The sequence below is a fragment of the Bos javanicus genome, chromosome 3 (assembly GCF_032452875.1).
Source record: "Bos javanicus breed banteng chromosome 3, ARS-OSU_banteng_1.0, whole genome shotgun sequence".
Classification (NCBI taxonomy): domain Eukaryota; kingdom Metazoa; phylum Chordata; class Mammalia; order Artiodactyla; family Bovidae; genus Bos; species Bos javanicus.
This window is the reverse complement of record NC_083870.1, coordinates 44,903,183-44,921,535: the sequence shown is the minus strand read 5'-3', so window position 1 is coordinate 44,921,535 and position 18,353 is coordinate 44,903,183. Positions and strand designations below refer to the sequence as shown.

General features: G+C 36.9%; 1 protein-coding gene across 2 annotated transcripts in view; it reads left to right on the top strand.

Moving 5' to 3' along the window:
- Positions 1-18,353, top strand: part of SNX7 (sorting nexin 7) — a 118,516-nt gene that overhangs the window by 48,615 nt on the left and 51,548 nt on the right. For both annotated transcript variants that reach the window (XM_061411112.1, XM_061411113.1), the window contains exons 4-7: positions 39-203; positions 2,390-2,588; positions 8,087-8,286; positions 11,516-11,602. In XM_061411112.1, the coding sequence (XP_061267096.1) occupies positions 39-203; positions 2,390-2,588; positions 8,087-8,286; positions 11,516-11,602 (651 nt within the window). The remainder of the gene's footprint in view (positions 1-38; positions 204-2,389; positions 2,589-8,086; positions 8,287-11,515; positions 11,603-18,353) is intronic.

The following is an 18,353-nucleotide window of genomic DNA, read 5'->3' as shown; positions in this document are numbered from 1 at the left end:
ACAGAATGCTCAGATTCCTTTTTATTTTTTTGCCCTAGCCATTGCCAGAAAAGTTTATAGTGAAAGGAATGGTGGAACGCTTTAATGATGACTTCATTGAGACACGAAGGAAGGCATTGCACAAATTTTTGAACCGAATTGCTGACCATCCAACTCTAACATTTAATGAAGACTTTAAAATTTTTCTTACTGCACAAGCTTCGGTAAAAAATTTTAATTTATACTCATATAATCCTTCAGTATTTGTACATGTAGTAGGTTGTATGCTTTCTCTGTTTACCTTTTTAAATCAGGTAGTAGTAACCTTGAATTAAGATGGAGTTTTAGACATTTAAGAACTATCCTTCGGATACAACCCTGTATCAAGTCTACACATGAACGTTATGAAAATCATGTACCTTTCTCACATATACATCCTCATATTTCTCTTGGTAGCTGATACATTTTTAAAATGCCTGGGTACTCCTTTCATATAGCTAATACTGAAAATATAAAAACATTTTTAAATTGACACTGTTTTGATTAATAGTGAGTCAGGGCTTTTCAAGTTAAGATAAAAGTTTTTTATTAATAGATAGATGCATGGATGAATGGGTTGATAGATAAGATATTTTTCTCAGTTTTCCTTCATTTACCTAATTTTAGAGGTTCTAATTTCTAATACAGATTCCTTTTATATTCCTTTTATTTTATTTTTTTTTCTTTTCTTCTATTAAGATATAATTCACCGGGAAAGATGATGATATTTGGTCAATACCAAATACTTACTGACCAATGTTGAATTTTCTGTCTCTCAGTTGTTGCCAAAGTGATTGAAGCTAAAGAAGCCATTCATCTCAATTTTGACAGTACTTGGTGTCTGGAAGCCCTGTGTGACTTATGTGAGAAGAATTTGTGGCCTGACTCCAGACCCTTAGAAGCTGTTAGAAACATTCTCTGCAGTCAGCAGTTGCAATAACAGCTTGCTAGTTGTGACTTGTGCTCTTTCTGATAATATTTACTCTATCAAATGCAGTAGCCCTTGTGAATAGATGTACTGCCTGGTCAAGGGTGGCATTTGTTATTATATTCTTTGCACACAAAATCATACTGATTTGGAAATTAACAAGTTTATATGTTATTTTGGGTAAGACCTTTAAGAAAGAAGATCTTAGAATCTTAATCTTAGAAAGATAACATATTATTTCATATGTGGGTAAATAATACATAATAATGTTTTTATCTATAGATCTGGTAGTCAGCATTGTTATTTTTGTAGGTGTATGAATGTTTATATTACTCTTTGACATTGTTACTCTGACTGCCAAATCCACAGATAAAAATATTATTATGTATTATTTATCCAAATATTAAATAACATTATCGTTCTCCAGATCGTCTTTGATCTCAAACCTGTGTTTCAATAAGTGCTGTACCCATTGTCAGAATCCTTGGTCCTTCTTGGTGTTCCTTTTTAGTAGGCCATACGTCTGAAGGGATACTTCCGTGCAATGTATCCTTTTATAACATTTCTACTTTGCAAATCTGTAGCTAACTCTCCTAAATTAACTGTGAACCATCTATTACATATTTTATGAAAAATCTTTCTCCAAAGACAGCCAGTCAGTGGAGACAGTATAAGTTTATCCAATTAAGTTGGTTGCAGAGCTATGGTCAGGGAGTTTATTTATCAACTATTCCAGTGACTTTAAGAAAGCAGACCAGTTAGTTAGTGCTTAGCAGTGAAGCCCTTGGGGTCAGACTGCCAGGACTTTGATCCCTACCCACCAATTCCTTGCTCTTGGACCTTGAGCAAGCTTCTTTAACCTTCCTTTGCTTCCGTTTTCTTCTGTACAATGAGAGTAATAATAGAACCTGTTTCACAGTGTTATTGTGAGTGATGTGTATAAAAATGCAAGTATAGTGCCAATAACATTAAGCTCTCAATAAATGCTAGCCACTATTATAACTAAAGGATTAACAAAGTTTCCCAATTTTTCTTCCTAGGATGTAGATTAGACCCTGAGAGATCTTTTTCTCAATCATTTTTCTAAATTCCTGTTAATAAAATACAGGTTTCATCTCATATCATTTTCATATCTTCTCCAGTATCTCTATAAGTGCAGTTCCCTCTGTTACACCTTGTTCTTTGAAGGATCCATGCTCCGAGAAAACATGATTACATGTTTTACAGAAGCACTTTGGAAAAGAATGTTATCAAGGAGGCTGAGGCTTAGAGAAAGGACTGTGTACCCTAACTCATCTGCTTCAAATTAACATGAAATTAAAAAGATGTATATGGAACCTTTTTATCATCTTTATTCTTCTGATTAGATTTCTTTTTTTGTTGTTGAATCTTAGAATATCATTGTTTGCTTCATCACCGATGTTTTATTTTTTTTGTTCCTAGGAATTCTCTTCTCACAAGAAGCAAGGGCCTGGATTACTCAGCAGGATGGGACAGTCAGTCAGAGCGGTTGCATTGTCAATGAGAGGAGTTAAAAGTCGCCCCGAGGAGTTCATGGAAATGAATAACTTCATTGAAATATTTAGCCAGAAAATAAATTTGATAGATAAAATATCTCAGAGAATCTACAAGGAAGAACGGGGTATGTAGAACTGCTGAACTGTGATCTCAAAGTTGTTGCATTTCTGATGAATCTTTTTCCATTTGCTGGTGTGGTAAGGCAGCATCAACTTAGCATTTCTTTTTGGTCATTCTTAGGATTTCTGTCTCTGCTTACAGTGCCCATCTGTTATTGCATGCTGTTTACTGTATCTAATTAGGGCCCTTAGCATATTCATCATAGTTGTTTTAAAATCATGTTCTAATTCCAACGTCTCCGCCACATCTGGTTCTGATGCTTGCTCTCTCTTTAAATTATGTTTTTTGCCTTTTAGTATGTCTTATAATTTTCTTTTTGCCCCTGGTAGCCAGACATGATGTACTCATAAAAGTAAATAGGCCTTTAGTAATGTGGTGGCGAGGTGTGGGGAGGGGAAGTGTTCTGGAGACCTGTGGTTAGGTCTCAGTCCTTTCATGAGTCTGTGCTTCTGGACCACTGTAAGCCTCACAGAAGTTCAGGGTTTTTCCTTCCCCGTTTTAGTTGAGACAGGATGACCAGAGTGGGCTCAAGTTGGGTATTTCCCCTCCTCCAGAGAAGGCAATGGCAACCCACTCCAGTACTCTTGCCTGGAAAATCCCATGGATGGAGGAGCCTGGTAGGCTGCAGTCCATGGGGTCACAAAGAGTCGGACACGACCGAGTGACTTCACTTTCACTTTTCACTTTCACACATTGGAGAAGGAAATGGCAACCGACTCTAGTGTTCTTGCCTTGAGAATCCCAGGGACGGGGAACCTGGTGGGCTGCCGTCTATGGGGTCACACAGAGTTGGACACGACTGAAGCGACTTAGCAGCAGCAGCAATAGCTCAGTGTGCTTAGTCGCTCAGTAGTGTCTGACTCTTTGTGACCGCATGGACTGTAGCCCACCAGGATCCTCAGTTCATGGGGATTCTCCAGGCAAGAATACTGGAGTGAGTTGCCATGCCCTCCTCCAGGGGATCTTCCCAACCCAGGGATCGACCCCAGCTCTCCCACATTGCAGGCAGGTTCTTTGCCCACTGAGCCACCAGGGAAGCTACCAGGTCAGTTAGGCTCTGATAATACCCCAGCAGGTTATGCTCTGGGTAACCAGTTTCCCAAAAGGGAAGGCCTTGTTAAGAAGAACCCAGGCTTTAGGTAGAGTACCTGGCTATTACAGAATGGCTTATTTTCTCATCTCCTGCAGGAAGCAGAAGTAATTTTTGCCTGATATTTACCGCACAGGCTTTTGGAGGTGAATCTCACAATATTGTGGGATTTCACCCATGGCTGGTTTCTCTGGCGTTTTTAACTCCTGGAATTGTCCACACTGAGACTCCAGCAATTCATCATTGACAGTTTCAGTTTCCCAACCTGGGCATTGGATGGGCATTCCTCTCTCTTTTTTTGTTTTTAAAAATTTTTATTGGAGTATACCCAGGTATGCCAGTGGTAAAGAACCTGCCTGCCAATGCAGGAGACGTGAAAGATGCAGGTTCAATCCCTGGGTGGGGAAGATCCCCTGGAGGAGAAAATGGCAACCCACTCCAGTATTCTTGCCTGGAGAATCCGATGGACAGAGGAGCCTGGAAAGCTACGGTCCCTGGGGCTGTGGACTCAGACATGACTGACGTGACGTAGAGCACACAGGGCTTCCCCGGTGGCACTAGTGGTGAAGAACCTGCCTGCCAGTGCAGGAGACGGAAGAGACCTGGCCCAGGTTTGATCCCTGGGTTGGGACCATCCCCTGGAGGAGGCAATGGCACCCTGCCCCACTGTTCTTGCCTTCTTATCTGGAGAATCCCATGGACAGAGGAACCTGGCAGGCTACAACCCATAGTGTTGCATTGAGTCGGACATGACTGAGCACACACACACATTCTTATTTCCATTTATAAATAATAGGGATAAAGAGCTTAATATTTTGGGTGTAGTCAGTCTCAAATGTTCAACATGGACCATAATTTTAATCAAAGAAGTGATGTTTCAGGAAATAGGGTTTCCACATTGGCTTGGGCGGGGGTTGGGGAGGAGGTGCAAGAACTCTATATTAGACCTGTCCAAGCAATGGCAGAGAGATTTAAAATAGATCTCTTTTCCTATTTTCAAGTTAGATTTTATTTCATGATTCTATGAATTCTATAAATTCTATGATGAGTTTTTGCCAACTTTTTAAAATTGCATTCACCTACATTTAAAATAGATGGCTAAGTCTGACAATAATTTGATTTATGCCTTCTTGGTCTTTGTATTTACCATTTGTAATAAAAAAAATCAAGAAGATAATTGTTTTAACTAGGTTCAGTGATTCCAATTCTATTAAGTGAATTCTTGATGGATAGTTAAGTGGTATGGCAATTCAGAGACCCCTGGAAACTCTTGACATTTAAGAGTTCTATAGAATATCAAATATCATCATTATGTGTTATATTTACTGGTGCAAGGGACTAGTTTTCAAATCTCTGATCTGGGGAGGGAGGAGGGAGGAGGGTTCAGGATGGGGAACACATGTATACCTGTGATGGATTCATTTTGATATTTGGCAAAACTAATACAATTATGTAAAGTTTAAAAATAAAATAAAATAAAATAAAACAAATCTCTGATCTGCTCTAATATTTGTGAAATCCTCAAAAGGAAAACTGGGTTTTTGTGGTGGACTTTATAAATTTGAGCTCTCAATTTCAAGGAGTGGAGGCACACTGGCACAAATTTAAGGGATTTCTTGGTCTTCCAAATGTAAAGCCCGTTTATCAAGATTTCATTTAAAATGATGGTCTTTTGGTTTTTTTTTTTTTTTTTTTTGAGTTCTGGGAGTCTAAGCTATATAAGGCATTTCTTTAATATTTAAATCATGAAGAATTTGTTTATCATAATGAGTCATTTCTCTTTTGACTTGCTTTTATTCTATTTTTTTTTTCTGATTTGTTTTGTGTTCCCTAATTAATTAGGCAAATTTGTATTGACCACATCATGTGCTAACGCTTTGTGCTAAAGATTGAAGGAGGGTTAAAATAGTATCTGTCCCTGAGTTCACAGTCTAGTTGGGGAAACCGATATATTAACAGACAAATTACAGTGCAGCTCATTAAGTGTTTCCATACAGATGCAATTTGAGTGCTATATAAGCACAGTTTAGAATTTCAAGGAAGCTCTTTATATTAAAATAAATACTTTACAGGGTAAATAACACACTTTGATATATGCAGAAATTAAGAAAAGAAATAAAGGAGAATGTTTTCTTTTCTAGAAATATTGGAGCCTCCCTGGTGGCTCAGACAGTAAAGAATCTACCTGCAATGCAGGAGACTGGGGTTTGGTCCAAAGGGAAGATCCCCTGGAAAAGGGATGGTGTCACATGGCCATTATCTAAAATAAAAAATAGGCCTAGATCAGAAGGATGCAATTTGGAAGGATCTTAGTGGTCGTCAAACATAGTATCTTCTTTAGGTGACAACTAGTATTTCTATTGTTTTTAAATCTTTAAAGTCTTTTTTAGTTTACCTGATCATATAAACTTTTGAAAAATTTAATAGTGTAATAAAAAAGTTTAATTTAGAGCAATATGACATTTTTCAACTAACCCCAAAGACTAATAAGATGATTAAATATAGGGAATTTAATTATACTTATGTGGATATTAGACCCAAAATTCTCACTATTCATGCATCCTCTACCATAAAAAGCCATCTGTCATTAAACATTGATAGTGTAAAGGAAATGTATAAAAATATTCAGATTTTAAAATGAAATCCAAATTTTTGGATAAATGGCTTATCAAGCATTGAATAGTCTTTTGTTCATTCTTTCATTGATATGAAAATATTTATTGAATGCATTATGTATTAGGCTTTGAGATTAAAAAAATAATGACTTTGCCCTATTGTAATGAGTGTATGGCCTCAGAGTATGTGAGTTATGCAAGCAGTTATAATAGAGTGAGATAATAGTATTAAATTATGATAGGCTTTAATAGAACTATTAAATTATGACACTCATTGAGGACAAAGCATCTACAAATCCTTTGGAACAGAAACAGAAGAGATTTACTTGTGTTACGACTTAAAGTGTTAGAAGTAGTTTGTCAGATGATAGAAATGGTAGAGGGCAACTAAAAGACATGTGCAGTGTTTAAGTTAGGAGAAATCATGAGATTCATGAATGAGCTGTTATTTTGGCTTGAATTAAAATATCTGTGAGGGAGATTTTCAGGAGTTAGACCTGGAGAGGCAAGGTAGGGACTGAAGGACTTAAAGGACTTTCGAATTCAGCTAAGAGGTTTTAATGTTCATATACTGTGACAAAAATTGAGAGGGAGAATTGTTAGAAGTCTCTTGCAGGAGCGCAGGTTAGGGATGCTGATGACAGTACAAGTGAGGATAGGTGGATGGGTGGGGAGATGGATGGATGGGTGGGGAGATAAATAGATACAGATTTAGAAAGATTGGAATTAGTGATTGATTGTCTCTTTGTAGGTGTCAGTTTAGGGTCTAGAATGACACCACGTTTTTTGCTTAGATCTCTGGAAGCAATTACCAGTCAGTCAGTCAGTCAGTTCAGTTGCTCAGTCGTGTCCGACTCTTTGCGACCCCATGAATCACAGCACGCCAGGCCTCCCTGTCCATCACCAACTCCCGGAGTTCACTCAGACTCACATCCATCGAGTCGGTGATGCCATCCAGCCATCTCATCCTGTGTCGTCCCCTTCTCCTCCTGCCCCCAATCCCTCCCAGCATCAGAGTCTTTTCCAATGAGTCAGCTCTTCTCATGAGGTGGCCAAAGTACTGGAGTTTCAGCTTTAGCATCAGTCCTTCCAAAGAACACCCAGGGCTGATCTCCTTTAGGATGGACTGGTTGGATCTCCGTGCAGTCCAAGGGACTCTCAAGAGTCTTCTCCAACACCACAGTTCAAAAGCATCAATTCTTCGGCACTCAGCTTTCTTCACAGTCCAATTCTCACATCCATACATGACCACTGGAAAAACCATAGCCTTGACTAGACGGATCTTTGTTGGCAAGTAATGTCTCTGCTTTTGAATATGCTATCTAGGTTGGTCATAACTTTCCTTCCAAGGTAGGATATGTAAACAGGAGAAGAGGAAAAGAAGACATGTTTTGTTTACATCATGTTGCCAATGAGATACTCAGGTATAGTTTGGTAGGCAGAAGTCCACGATACAATAGATACAGTGATTTATTTATCGCCCAAGCCAGGATACTTTTGACAGTGAAAAAGCATGTTATTATTGATTACACCTGGAAAGCTTTTATTCAAGGGCTGGTCTGAGCAGACTGGGAGGACAGGTCAATTTAATGAAAGACAGTATCTGCATTCTTAATGTTCATGTACAAGAACATGTGCACAATGAGAAAAATAAGGTCTTTTCTTATTGTCTATAATATAGGGATTGTGAAACTTATAAATACATAATTTTAATGTATTTTAAGTATATAATTGAAGTTATGTTGAAGTATATATTGAAAGAGCATATTATAAATTGAAGAACTTATTATTTTTTAGAATATTTAGATGAAATGAAAGAATATGGCCCAATTCATATTCTGTGGTCGGCATCGGAAGAAGATCTGGCTGATACTCTGAAAAGTGTTGCCAGCTGCATTGACAAATGCTGTAAGGCCACTGAAAAACGGATGTCTGGATTCTCAGAGGCCCTGCTTCCTGTTGTACATGAGTATGTGCTTTATAGTGAAATGTTAATGGTAAGGACTCCGAACTATACTTCCACCTGAGTCCCTGACTTGCTTATAAGCTTTATAAAGGCATTTCTGTTTCTGTTTGTTCACCACTGTCTTCCTCTCGTAGAAAGATGCTTTGCATGTAGATGCTCATAAATATTTGTTTACTGCATGAATGAACTGATGAGTGGAAGAATATGTTAATAAAAGACAGGCATATTCAACAGTAGTAACAGCAGTTTATAACATAGGTTTGAAGCATCCTCAGTCAAGATTTACATAGAGAGTATGATTAGTTTTTCCAGCGTTTTAAAATTTTACTTTAAGAATTTTCAGCACTTTAGAAATTTCTTTTCATGGACAAGTTGCTTTCTTGCTTCTAGGTACATTTGAAAGATGATATCCACATTCTTAATGTTCATGTACAGGAACATGTGCACAATGAGGAAAAATAAGGTCTTTTCTTATTGTCTATAATATAGGGATTTATATGAATATACATTTGTGTTACATTTTGTTTTCATATTTGTATGAAAATCCCTATAATATATGAAAATCCCTATAATATGGGGATATTGTATGTTTTGTTTTGTTTGTATCATTATGTAGAAAGTGCTTGAGTAGGATCTTGATGTTTGTTCTGTCTTCTGGATGCTTCTAAAAAGAAATCCTCCAAATTACCATGTTTTTCTTTCATGACTTGAAAAGGCTTTTATTCCTTTTATATCAAAGTTTTACATGTAACCTCCTAAGTTAAGTTTAGGTCTCTAGATATTTGGGATTTTGTGATGTTATCTGCAAAGCTAATGTTTTTCATCCTGTATTCTCTGTGCATAATACCTCACACAGTTGAACTGACACCCTCAGCTTTCTGGTGTTGTAGGTGACAGAGGTGGAAGAAGTCAGTTTGCATTCACTGGTAGTCCATTTTTTTCTGCCATTTATGCTTGAATCTATGGTTTCTGGTTTCATGTACTCTTGATTTGGGAGGATTTAAAATTTTTTTTTGCTTCTGTCTTGGTAAGAAAAACGCTCTCAACCTTTCAGCATAATATCTGCCTCTTTCATGTTTATTATGTTCAGATTTTCCTTCACAGAATCATTAAATATTTTGTAGGTATTTCAGGCTTCTGCTGTTATTTGACTTTGTCGGGGTCCTCCTATAAGCACATCCTCCCTGCTTCCCAAAGTCCTCTAGTGTTTCACTGTTGAGGCACCTCCTCTTTGCCTCCATCAATTTCCCTTGGCTACATTCCATTGGTTTACTTCATTATTGATCTCCCTCTTGTGTGGCTATTCAAAGAGATCTGATTTTTTTCATGAAAAATATAATATTATTTTCCCTTAATTAGATGTGTTTTGCTCTTTATTATGTCAAGATGGAAATTATGCAGTTTAAATCATGTATCATTAAAGGTGTGGAAAAAATGATAATAGCAACCAGAATTGAATTATTTTATAAGTCCCCATTTGATTGTATTATTTTGTAGGTTCCCAGGGTATAATCAGTAGCACTTACATTGCAGATCTGTTTCTGTTTTATATTGGAATATTTTCTTCAGTGTGAGCTAAAATAATGAAAAGTATATGATTTGACAAAAGGATTAAATTTTTGCTGTTTTTACTAGTTGTCTTCTGAAGCCACCTCTTACTTAAAATATTTCTATCTATATGAAGCACAATATTTCATATTGATGGAAACAGATCTTAATGGGACTAAATTATTGCATGTGCCATTTGGGTTAGAAAAAGGAAGGAATTCCTGCCATTAATGGCAATTAAACATTGAAGTAAATATAAAAGAATTTGTGACAATTAGTTGAATTTTCTATTCATTTCTTTGAACACAAAAGAGATGTTAATCTCTTTTGAACATATTAAGAGTGATTCCACCAGGCACAAAAGTCGGGTGAGTTATTTTCAGGATGCTTTTTATCCTTGTGTGCTGTGCTGTGCTCAGTCACTTCAGTCATGTCCAACTCTCTGCAACCCCTTGGGCTGTAGCCCACCAAGCTCCTCTGTCCAAGGGATTCTCTAGGCAAGAATACTAGAGTGGGTTGCCATGTCCTCCTCCAAGGGATTTTCCTGACCTAGGGATCAAACCCTCATCTCTACATCTCCTGCATTGGCAGGCACATTCTTTACCACCAGCACCACTTGGAAAGTCAGCTTTCTATCCTTAATGACTCAATTTTCACACAAATACTATATAGCCAGCTTGTTTGGTTCCATTTAACTGATTTGCGGTTTAGGTTCTTTTCTTCCTCTGAAAACACCCAAAAGACCTGTACCACGTTAAGGTTCTTCTCTTATACGTCCTACAACTCCAGTCTTCCTGGTTGAACTGTTTGCTTACTCAGGGTTAGTTTTATTTTTGCCTTGAACTGTTTAGGCCACTTGTGTTCATTATTACAATTTCACTATTTAATTAATACTGTGAAAACCAGTGAAATATGGGTACAAATAGTCTTTGCGTCTGCAAAGCCCAGGTAGACTGTCTAGAAGAAAAGTGAGTCACCAAGGGAAAGACATTGTAAAATGCTGGAAAACATCGTAAAAGATGTAGATGAATTCTGTACTTAAATGTCTTCACAGGGGTGTTTTAACTGAAACATAAAATCATGATTATTCAAGTAAATAAGGTGGAACTCCTATCAGTCAGAGTAGAGGCCATCTTTCTTCCTTAAAAGCTTGGCTAATTGGTTAACACATATATTTTAAGCTAAAATAAAATCTTAAGATGTGAATGCATACTTCCATTTTGATTCCCCACTGTAATTGACTTTGTTTAGCTATTAGCTTTTGGAGTCCGGTAAGAAGGCTGATTGTAGATACTTTGAGATGTGTGGTGCATATGCATTCACAGCTGCAACTAGTTTACACCACAGCATGAATTTCCAGTGCTTCTACTGATTTTTTTGTTGTTGTTAATTTATTTTGTTCTTTGGTCTTTTTGAAGAACTGTGCGTGCCTAGAGTACACCACCAAAACATTTGTATTTTGTACATAAAATACTTAAATCAGTAACATGTACATTGGGAAAACTAATAGAAGATTTATGAACAAGTTTCTTTTAAGTACTTGCTATCTGTTTAGCTTTTAGAGATTAAAAACATTTTAAGGCATTATACCCCCAGATGGACTGATGGCCTGGGGAAGAGATGCTACTTGTATTCTCAAATGTATATTTTTGCTATGCAAAGATTATTAAAACAAAGTACAGCCTATTTCCTTCCTGTGTTTTAATACAAAGGCTGTCATGAAAAGAAGAGACCAAATACAGGCAGAACTGGATTCCAAAGTTGAAGCTTTGACATCCAAAAAGGCAGATACTGATCTGGTAAGTTTTTAATTTTCTTGTTATAATCATGTAGAATTCATTGTCTAAGATTTTTATTAGCTCTATTACATGCTTGTTTTAAGCATTCAGTAACTGATGCTAAAATTCCTTCTGAAAATTGATTATACGTTGCGTACCATGTGAGTCTGTAAACTTAAGATGCTTTTCTGCCTTTCTGTCTTACATTTTTTCTTACAGTGAGTAAAATATGAAGTTAATTTTGTAAAATTAAAATGTTTGAATAAGGTATGGAAAAAAGAACTTAACATTGTTCCAGATGATTAGTAAGTACTCAGTACATAAATCTATTTTTTACTAGTTTTATAAGAAAATTTTATAAGCTAAATTGGTATTCTTATTACTTTCTAGTTATTATAAACATCTTTACAAAGGAAGTATATTTGTTTTCAAGTTTAATTCTTTCCATAAAATACGTTTTTATGGAAATTTTTAAACATAGAAAAAGGTCTAATAATATAATAAACTCATATATTTATCACTGGGTTTCATTAATTCCCAACATTTTACCCAGTTTTTTTTTTTTACCTCTTTACTCATTTTTTTTCCTGAAATATTTGAAAGCATTTTTCAGACATTATATTTTTCACCCGGAATAGGTTAGTATATATATTTTATTGTCTTTGTGTATTTTCAGAGTAACACTATCTGATCAGAATTGTTATTATCATTTTAAAATTGAGGAGGAGGGTTGAAAGGTAGAGTAACTTGCCCAAATTTGTACAGTTCTTGAAACAGTGGTAGCACTGGAGGTGATGGGATCACTTGCCTGCCTCAGACCATGCTGCTTCTCAGAGCAAGTATAAGTGTAGGAAAAATTGCTCATTGAATTCTCTATGGAAGAGATTTCCCTAATTTTATTTTTAATTTAAGAAGTTAGAGTACACTTATGTCATCTGAATGGGTGAATCCTTAAACCCCACCCCCCCACCCCCCGTTAATCCATAGTACTATTACTGCCCATCCCAACTTGGCTTGGGGCTCAACCTCTCTCTTCCCTGCTCTAATTTTCTCTCTAGCTTTCATAATTTTCTGACACAAAAGATGATAGTCTTACTGATTTTCCTTTTCTCTTCTCTTTCTTTCTGTTTTCCCCTGTCCATAATCTAAATACTCTAAGGGTAGGAATTTTTTAATTGTTTCCTGAAGCATTCTCAGCCCAAAGAACAATGCCTGGTACATGGTGGACAATGAATAAATAATTGTGAATGAATAAGAATTGCAATGATTGCTCTGATTCATAAAACATTGAAGGCTTGAGACAATGTCTCTACAAAATCAGAGTTTGTGTTAAATGTTGAGATTTCACTAAATAATGATTATGAATTATCCTCATCTTTCTTAACTATATTTATTTTTCAAACTTAAGTTTATTCTCCTGAATGGAACATGAGTGGGGAGTGGTGCGCTGTTATGGACAGAGTAGGAGAATGGAATCTGTGAAAGAGAGAAACAAAATGTAGAATAAATGAAACCAGTGCTTGAGGGGAAAATCATTTCCTTTAACCTCAATAGAGGAGAAAAAAGAAGAAAACCAATATTAACCTTTTCAATATAATAAGGGATGTGCTCAGCTGCTCAGTCGTGTCTGACCCTTTGCCACCCCATGGACTGCAGCCCACAAGGCTCCTCTGTCCTTGAAGTTTTCCAGGCAAGAATACTGGAGTGGGTTGCCATTTCCTGCTCCAGGGGATCTTCCCAACCCAGGGATTGAACACTCGTCTCTTGCATGTCATACATTGGTAAGGTGATTCTTTACCACTGCACCACTTGGGAAACTCTACAATAAGCAATATATATATATATATATATATGTACATATATATTTTTTAGCTTAAAGGATCAACTGGAAGGAACAAAAATGGGTGAGCGTATGTAATACAAAATTATAATTGTATCATTGGAACTGTAGAATTTTTTAACTTGTTAAATAGTTTTTAAAGATATATAAATTCATGAGATGTTGAAGTTTGTGATTAGATAAAAATTTGCCCTTGACTAGATACTAGAAAAAAGTACAGTATTTTAAAGTTTCAGGAGAATAGTAAAATGGCTTAAAAACCAAGCATCTGTTCAGAATGGCTTATATTCATATTTTAAATTGAAAGGAAGAGTAGTTGGGATTGTTCCAACCACAGAAATACAGGAAAAAATAGCTTAGGCCCAAATATGGCTAGGCTTTCCCAACTCAACTAAAAAACACATTTTTTCTTTTCATTTGACTTGCAAATATTTTGTCTTTTTGCTCTGTAAAAATTTCCTTGATATCCCGTTATAACCTGATGAGCCATCTGTATTTTTGCTTTCATTGTGTGTGTGTGAGAGAGAGACATGTCCACTATAAAGTATTTTTTTACCTAGTTAGATTCTATGCTGTGAGATGGGAGAAATTTAGAACTTTAATTATCTGCATTATTCTGTAAGATAATTTTTATTAAGATTTGAAACAGAGATGTTTAACAAAGACATTACAAGTATTTTTTTGTTACCTATCAAAAACAGATCCTAAAATGCACAGGCACTAATTTGATGATTTGTGAATGGTACCACTTACATTTTCATGTCGTTTATTTATTTACAGACCTCACTTTGAAATACCTATGTTATGATGATATCTTTGGAGGCAACCTTCCAGGGTTACTCTCAAAATGAACCTGCTGTGATTGGTCACAGAACAACCAAAGGGAAGTTGCTTAGAAATATGCAGGATAGGGTCACCATGGAAACATGCCCTTGTGAGGTCCTTCTAAGGAGCCCTCCTTTGCAGTCACCATGGCGACCCTGGCAGAGAACTGAATAGAGCAATCTATCCTGGTTGTTTACCATGGCAACTCAAGCAGGGCCACTTTGGAGACAACCCTGGGGCCATTTCTATGGAGACCTGCTGGGGATGCCTTCAGAGGCTCATCAAAGTCACCTTTGGGTGGGATGTTATATGCAAACCCGACAAAGCAGCTCATAATGCAAAGGACAGTGAAATGAAGCTCTGCCAAGGAGGGCAAAGACTAGAGGAATTATAATTATTGGGTGGAAATAGAGCCCTGATGTGACTAACATTCCAGAGGTCATGTTAGACATATCGGATGATCTTTATGTGGGCTACGTGCCATGTGAATGCAAGGCTCTTATCTTTTATCTTGCCTGTAACTTTGTATGTGCTGTAAACTGGCAATTCTGGCATTATTATTAGTTTTTCTCATCACATAAATATGCCCACAAAAATTATATGCTTTGCTGCAAACCAAAATAATTGTTTTAGAGTGAATTCCTTGATTTATTACCTGGGTAGCTGCAAAGTGGCTGCTTCTTAGAGTTGTGGTTTGTACTTCTTGTCTCACAACAATAAAATTAATGGTTTCAAAATGACCTCAACTTAATAAAGACTAGAATACTCATGTGAAGGTCAGTTCAGCTGTTCATTTAGTGTTTTGTCATTTAGACTTTGGGGTTAGATAGATGTAGGATCAAATCCTGTCTTATTTGCTTATTAAATCTTAAGACACGTTTCCTAACATTTTAAAGCCTCATTTTATCTTGTATAAAGGGGGAGATTATTAGTGCTTTTCTAATAGCCTTGTTAAGGATTTAGTGATAAAATGCAAGTCAGTTATTTGGATCATATGAATAGAAAGCACTCAGTGGTTGTTAGCTGTGGTTATTTTGATGGCTTTACAAAAGTTTAACACTTGAGTTGGGTCCTGTAAAACGAGTAAGGAATTGTTCCTTGAAGACTAGTGAGTGGCTATTATGAAAAGTAGTAAAAGCTGAAACAATGTGAGGAACCTTGGTTGATGTGTAGTGAGCAGGATGCTGAAGAATGTGGTGCAGAAGAATCCTGTTGCAGGATGTGGCTCTAAAGGTGGGTTGCAGTCAGATCAGAAAGGAGCCTTATTTGTCAGGATGAAGCATATGGGCCTTATCCTTTGGACTGTGTGGTTCCAGCAAGTTCCTGAACTGAAGCAGTGGTTGCAGAGTTGCTGAGAAGAGAAATTTGAGAGAGGTGGGAGATAGAATCTGAAGCACGTAAAGAATGAGAGTGGCCCTTGTTTCAAGTTCTTAGTGACCCTTGATATTTCTAGCTTGTAAGGAAAGCAGATTGTGGCTCAATAAACTGAACTGTAGCATGTAAGGGAAGAATAAAATTGGAGATGTGCAATTTTATGTCATGATGATACAACATTTAAGGCAGAATATTCAGTGAAACATTTTATCAAATGTTGTTGGGTACTTAACATATAAGAGACACTAATCCAGGCACTAGGGAGAAAATGGTCAAGAAAGACCCTAGTGAGTCCTAAATTCTGGAGACAGAGACAAAAGCAACAAATAAAATTTATAGTGTATTGTCACATATGATAAGTATGGAGAAGAGGCAGTGTTGGGGAGCAGTGTGATTTAAATTTAGGGGTCAGGAAAGGTCTTTCCAGGAAGCTGTTTATGTAAAACCCCAGAAAGTTGAGGTCTTGAGCTCCGTGAATACCTGGCAGAACATGTCAGGCAGTGGGGACAGTACATGCAAAGTGGAGTTATGCCTGTATGTTTCTTGCAAAGCAAGGAGACCAGTGTTGCTGGAGTGGAATGAGGATGCAGAAGAGCTGTGGGAAATGAGCTTGGAGTGGTAAGCAGGGGTCAGATAGTGTAAGATTATAAGATTTGGTCTCAATAAGTTAGGAAGATGACAGTGGAAAGGAGGAGTGACATGGTAAGACTTGTTCTAAAATGAGTACCGTGCTTGGGAAAGACGAAAGGTAATGCATATGTTGGGTGTGCATGGAACGGGAGGCCAGAGCTGGAGACTAGCTCTTCCAATCCCAGGGCACACCCTAGCTTGAACCCGGGCAGAAGTAGTGTGGAGTGGTCAGATTCTGAGGATATTTTGCAGATACAGCTGTTGCTATTTGGTGCACTATGAATTGTGAGTGAACAAGGATTATACCACGGTTTTTGAACCGAGCAAGTGGGAGTTAAGTGTTGGCACTGAAATGGCAAAGACTTTGGGAAGAACATGGAGAAGGTGAGTAAATCAGATCTGAGTGTATGAAGTTGGTGTGCCTGGAGATAACCAAGTGAGGTGTTGAGCAGGGACGTATGGAAATCTGTATAAAAATCCAGAGGTCAAGGAGGACCCAGCTGGAAATTACTAGCAGATAAGTTGTAGTTAAAGCTATGACATTTGTTCAGATCACTAAAGGATGAGAAAAAGAGGCCCCAGGACTTCATAGGATTGAGCCATGATATATTCCAACAACAAAAAAAAATCAGAGATGAGATGGCTAGTTATGAGAAGGAAAGGGAATTTATATAGCTTTGGCTGGAGGTAGGTAATTTGACCGATAAGAAGAACTAAACAGATTTACTTGGGCTTCCCTTGTGGCTCAGCTGGTAATGAATCCACCTGCAATGTGGGAGACCTTGGTTCGATCCCTGGGTTGGGAAGATCCCCTGGAGAAGGGAAAATCTACCCCCTCCAGTATTCTGGCCTGGAGAATTCCATGGACTGTATAGTCCATGGAGTTGCAAAAGAGTCAGACATGACTGAGCGACTTGCATTTTCACTTTCAAACAGATTTACTTAGGGTCATTCAACTTTTTTAATGACTTCTCTGTTTATGAGGTATTTGTAAAACAATTTGATACAGAATAAGGTAAATGTAGATAATAAGATATTTTAATAGACATTGAGACATACATGCTCTGATAAAGAAGATATTAAAGAACAGATATTCAGTCAAAGTAAGGAAAACTCTGCCTGTGAAGATGAAGGTATAACAGTACTGAGATTTTGAGGAAAACTCAAATATTTGGAGGAACTTGTGGTTTTTGCAGTTTAGTTATAAGTTTTCAGAGTCAGAGCTTCTGTTTGAAAATGCTTATTCATTTCACTGTTTAACTGTAAGATAAATAAGGTTCATCTGTGCTGCTAAATAATGCTGCATATCCATTTTATTTTTATTTTTATTTTTGAATGGATGATTTATAATTTGCCACTCAAAGCAGCATTCAAATATAAATGAATATGAATACATTTGACATTTAGCAATATGTGCATGGAATCTGAGAGTTGGATCTAGATATAATGCCATAGCCGTTTAGCAGTATATTTATGTGAGCAAAAATAAAAAATGCATTTTCATAAGATCGTTACAGTTTGGATTTGCATATAGCCACATTCAGAAGATACAAACAGACACCAAATTTATTTAATCTGGTCCTTGCTTCGTGTGAGTTGCTATTTTTGAACCAGTTTTTTACTCCCATCTCAAATTGTGGTTATTAATCTTGAAATGTTCTTGATACTGTACTCAATGCTTTTTAAACTTTGAAGAAATAACATTGACATAGATTTTTTTTTTTTGGTAGTCAGGGCAGAGGTTGGCTCTGCCTTTTCTTGGATATTTGTTATTTCACTTCTCTCCCCTGATTTTTTAACAAATTGATTCCTTTCTATAGGCCTCATTTTCTAGTGTCTATTTTTCTCTCTCCGCTTCTTTTGTGTCTATTTGCTTCTACATGGGTTTCTCATGAACACAGATGATATGCATATGTACATATATACACACTCACACAGCCGTGAAAGACATGGTGCTATCCAGTGAAAGAAGAAAGGACTTTCTTTGTGTATGTTTCGTTTTATCAGTTTATCCTAGAAGATATCCAGCAGACTTTTTCTCATATCTTATGGTGAGACCATGATCAAACTAGTACTTTGGAGTAGAAATGTGACCATCAGTAC